This window comes from Histomonas meleagridis, assembly GCF_020186115.1.
Source record: "Histomonas meleagridis strain 2922-C6/04-10x chromosome Unknown contig_86, whole genome shotgun sequence".
Taxonomy (NCBI): domain Eukaryota; phylum Parabasalia; order Tritrichomonadida; family Dientamoebidae; genus Histomonas; species Histomonas meleagridis.
Genome location: NW_027150921.1, coordinates 29,871 through 34,436, shown reverse-complemented (window position 1 = coordinate 34,436; position 4,566 = coordinate 29,871). Strand labels below are relative to the sequence as shown.

Below are 4,566 nucleotides of genomic sequence, written 5' to 3'. Positions count from 1 at the left end.
TGACTCTGATAACAGCCGGCTCAAAAAGTTATATTGTTATATCGTATCTCGATGTGTTCATGAAGTTCGATCGGCAATTTGTTTTGACGAACGGTCGATAACATGCCTAGATGGGTACTGTGAAATGCATACGCACTTTATTACGCGCTTTTCGTGATAAACCATTCAAATACGCACTTTTTAGAATGCACGCCGATCTAACCGTAAATAATTCCAATTTTTTTTAAACTTCAAAAATTAAACTCAATGAATTTCGATAAAATTAATATATAATATATCTCATATAAAGTAATAAAATAATTTAATATTAAATTTTCAAAAAATTAATTCTCAAATGAGATAAGATCAATTTAAAAAAATATTTTCATTTTAAAATTCCAATAGCATTAATCGAATCTACACATTCAAAAACATATATCTATAATGTTTTTTTGGATTAAATTATCTTGTATTCATGGGAAGAAAGAATGATATTTTTTAGAAAAATCGAGTCGTATTCAATTCCCGCGGAAAAACCGTAAATAAAAACAACACATTTAAAAAAAATTTGACATACGATATAAAATATTATCATAATATTTTAAAAGACATTTTCATGACGACAGTCACCACTTTTTGGAAGGGAAACTAGGTAATTATACGTTAAAGAATCGAAGTTTCATACACCAACCGCCGCAAGCGGCGGTTGGTATAAAACTTCTTATTTTCGTAAACAAGAATGTGGTAATAACCTGTTAAGTTCTAATGGTATTTGCATGGCTTACAGAAAGTGCAAAAATGTATTTATCATATCGCGAAAAATAACGTTATTTTTTATGGTATGTTTTTTTGCTAAAACATGCATTATGTTTTCCATAATAGGTTCCTTACATATAGGAAATGTTTTATATATTTTGAAAAACATAGATATTTCAGATTTCGTTTGATAGTTTTTGTGAAAAAGTACTTTTAATATGATTTTTTTTTTTTTTTTTTTTTTCATTTTATTCTAGCTATAATAAGATTGTTCTGTTCTACGGTAATATCGATAACCATTTTTGGAATATTTTTATTTTTAAAGTTCATAAACTTTTTTCAGCAAATATTTTCATATTAATAATTATATATAATTCGATTTTATTTTAAAATATTTTTGAAAAAACATATTTGTTTAATATTTTCATGCCAATTCATTCATTCAACTTTGTTATTGCGTTTATCTTCAATGTATTCGAAAACAGTACTTCCGCTTCATTTTCTTCGAAGTACTTTGTGAGTGCCTTTTTTAATTCTTCTGTCACATTTTCTGCATCGACAATTTGTGGGAAGACCATTATCATAGAAATAGCCAAAAAGTTACACATAAAGTCCATCGGCTCATCAGTAGCCAGTGCCGCAATCCAAATTGTCATCATTTTGTCCACATCCAAAACATGCGAGAAAAGTGACATCAAATAATTGTCCAAAAACTTCAAACAGCTGATGTCGTCGCGCGATTTCATATCCTTCGTGAGCAAGTTATAGAGCAATGGATGATGATGAATGATGGTTGTCATTGTTCGGTTGATTAGCGATTCTTTTTCTTCATGGACTTTAATTAGTCCAATCTTCTTAACTAGAGAATAAAAGATCCAAAAAATAAAATGTTCAATATCAGTGGGCTCTATTCCTATAACCAAATCAGGGCTTATAAATAGTTGTGCAACTGAGTTCATTATCTTAAACATCTCATTATTAAATGTTTCGAGTTCATCACTGATCATAAAAAAGGATGATAGCGCATCAAAAATTATTCTAATGATAGGGTGAGCTGAAGGGAATGAAGCAATTAAAATATTTTCAAGTAATTTAAGGGATATTTTGAATCTATTTGCATGAAGAAGTTGTGTTGAAGTTACAGTGGTCCACTGTAATTTAAGTGCTTCAAAATCACCTACTATATCATACGAACCTCCAATGACAAGATCATCAATAACTGGTATCTTTTTGACACCTTTTGGTATCGGTTCGATGTTAACCATACAATTTGGAAAAGTGCTCTTTTCATCGTGATTTGTTTCGGGTTTATCAATAAGAAGAAGAACTAAAACAAGAGGAAAATATTGACGAGGAATTTTTGTTTGTGATATTTTTTGTCGAATTTCAGGATCAAATGGTGAAGTAACAAAATTATCAATAAGGGAATCCTCAAATGGAAGAACTGAAGAATGGTACGTGCCTGTGCCATCAAATGGTAAACCTAAATATTCTAGAAGTGATTGATGTGCATAAAGATCATTGACTTTTGTAAGAAGAGTTTCTTTGATAAGAGGATTGAAACGATGTTGTGGATGTTGTTGGATAACGATTGGTGATATAAGATAGTTATCAGTAGATTGATATTCAAGAATGTAATAATTAGAAAGTTGAGCAAAAAAAGTAGAAAAATAAAATGAGTTGTGAAATTGAACTCGAATTTTTTCCGAATTTTTGAGGCTGGTTAGTGTGATTTCGTGTTGGGGGGAATCTATTGTGAATTGATTAAATGATTCTGTATCTATAGAAATGTGCTTACTGTTGTCAGATTTTCCCATCAGGGGTGAAGGAAATGCAAATGAAAAAATGTAATTTGAAAATTTTTGTTGATCAATTTCATCGAAAATTGATTCCAAAGGAATAAATTTTAATACCTTTTGATCTGATGGTGGTATAATGTATAGAAACCCTTTAATGTTGTTTGGCTGATATGTTAAGGTTGAAAAAGGTTGCTTTTGATTCATTTGTCTTAATGGATGTCACTTTTTGTTCTTCATGTGTTAGAAGAAAAGTGGCACTTTTTGATATATTAAACTTATTATTAGTTAGTAAACTTTCTGAATCTACAAGGTGACTTAAAAAATAACAACAGTCCATTTTTTAATACAATCAAAAGATTAAAATAAGTATTCTCTATTAAGTATAATGGTAATTTTTTTTATGATTTTTGTAATATTATAGTTTTCACTTCAATAAGTCAATAAGAGAATGCTATAGTTGTTTAAAAATATATTCTTATGTTATATTTCATTAATTTTAATGTTACCACTTTAATACATAAATATCATTAAAAAAAATAATCAAATATTATATATAATATATTATATATATTTATACAATAAAATATATAAAAATTATATTTAGTATTAAACTATGATAGTTTATTTTTCCAAAATGAATATTTCAATAAATTTGTGAAATTAGAGTATTTGATCTTATATGCCAGCAGGCTCTTTCCAAGAATAACACTTGCTTGAAATTTTGCATCCAAAAATTTTGACTTTAGATAATATTAATATGAAACACTTTAAATAGTAAAATATTAAATAATGTATTCCAGCTATAATTTAGCAAATTTTGGCTAAATATATAATTTAAAATTACAAAATTGAACTGATATTAAAATTAATCAAGATAATATATATATGATTTCATTATTATCATTATATTAATACTATCGCTCATCACAATAAAATACTAAAAATGACTAGTCATCATTATATTAAAATTCGATACAGTAAATTCATTTGCAATTGCATCAACATATTAAAATAATTTGTAACAACATTATATTTACGTTTTGTCAAAAACTTGAAAAGATAAAAGAACTTTTCCTCGTATTTTTTCCTTTTATAAAAGTCATTGATTAGTATATTTTTTATTTAAAGACATTCATACAAGAGGCTGCGAAAGCATATTCATTGATGTGAGGAGTTCAGTGATTCTTGAAACAGGTTCTCTAAACATATGTAATTCCATCTGTGTGATATTTGACATTTCAAAATTATCATTTATATCACTACTATTTGCTATAATTGAGCTTCGAAGTTTCTCAATTCTTATCATCCAAATGTCTTCAATGATACTTCGAACTGCATCAAGATCAGGAATAAGAGAAGGAGCCTTAATAAAGAAGGCGAAACTAATTTCCATGTAATGGTTTGGCATTTTTGTAAGCGAAAATTTATTTTCTCGTTCATTTTTTTTAAGTTTATTGAGATAAGAAGTTGTAATCCATTTAGGCGGTATAAGTGTGCAAGATTTACTGCTTTGTAAAAAAAATGCAAGCCACATTGGAACTTTGACTGGAATTCCAGCTTCAAATGGACCATAACTTCCAGACAGAAAATGAATTTTTGGAGAAGTAAAATGAGGGGATATAGTAATAAAAACTTTTTCTTCAGCGATAAAATTTATCTCTTCTGGAACCCAGGATTGGTTCATTTACTTTTAGTTAATTAATTATTAGACAGACTTTGTCAATAAAAATAACGTACGAATATTTTCTCACAACAGAAAAAAACGATCAGAAGACACAGAAAACATATTGATGCTACCATCGTGTAGCGATCGTCATACGATTTTGATAGAATAAATATATACGATATATACATAGTTGCATCTATCATTTATATAAAACTATAAATAATATCATCATGATTTGCACGAGATAAATTTATTCTTCCATTCCAACTCGCATTATATAAATAATAGTACGTTAAGAATACGTTAGCACTGCTCTGTTTTGATCGTTGTTAATTCGAAAAACTGTTTTCGATAATTTTTAATTGA

The 4,566-nt window shown here is 27.8% G+C and overlaps 1 protein-coding gene across 1 annotated transcript; it reads right to left on the bottom strand.

Annotated features, from left to right (window-relative positions):
• Window positions 1-1,169: 1,169 nt before the first annotated feature.
• GO595_009138 (uncharacterized protein) lies at window positions 1,170-2,552 on the bottom strand (the record flags this gene model as incomplete). The annotated part of the gene is made up of 1 exon (XM_067922791.1): window positions 1,170-2,552. The coding sequence occupies one exon, from the start codon at window positions 2,550-2,552 to the stop codon at window positions 1,170-1,172; it is 1,383 nt and encodes a 460-aa protein (XP_067770656.1).
• Between the last annotated feature and the right edge of the window lie 2,014 nt (window positions 2,553-4,566).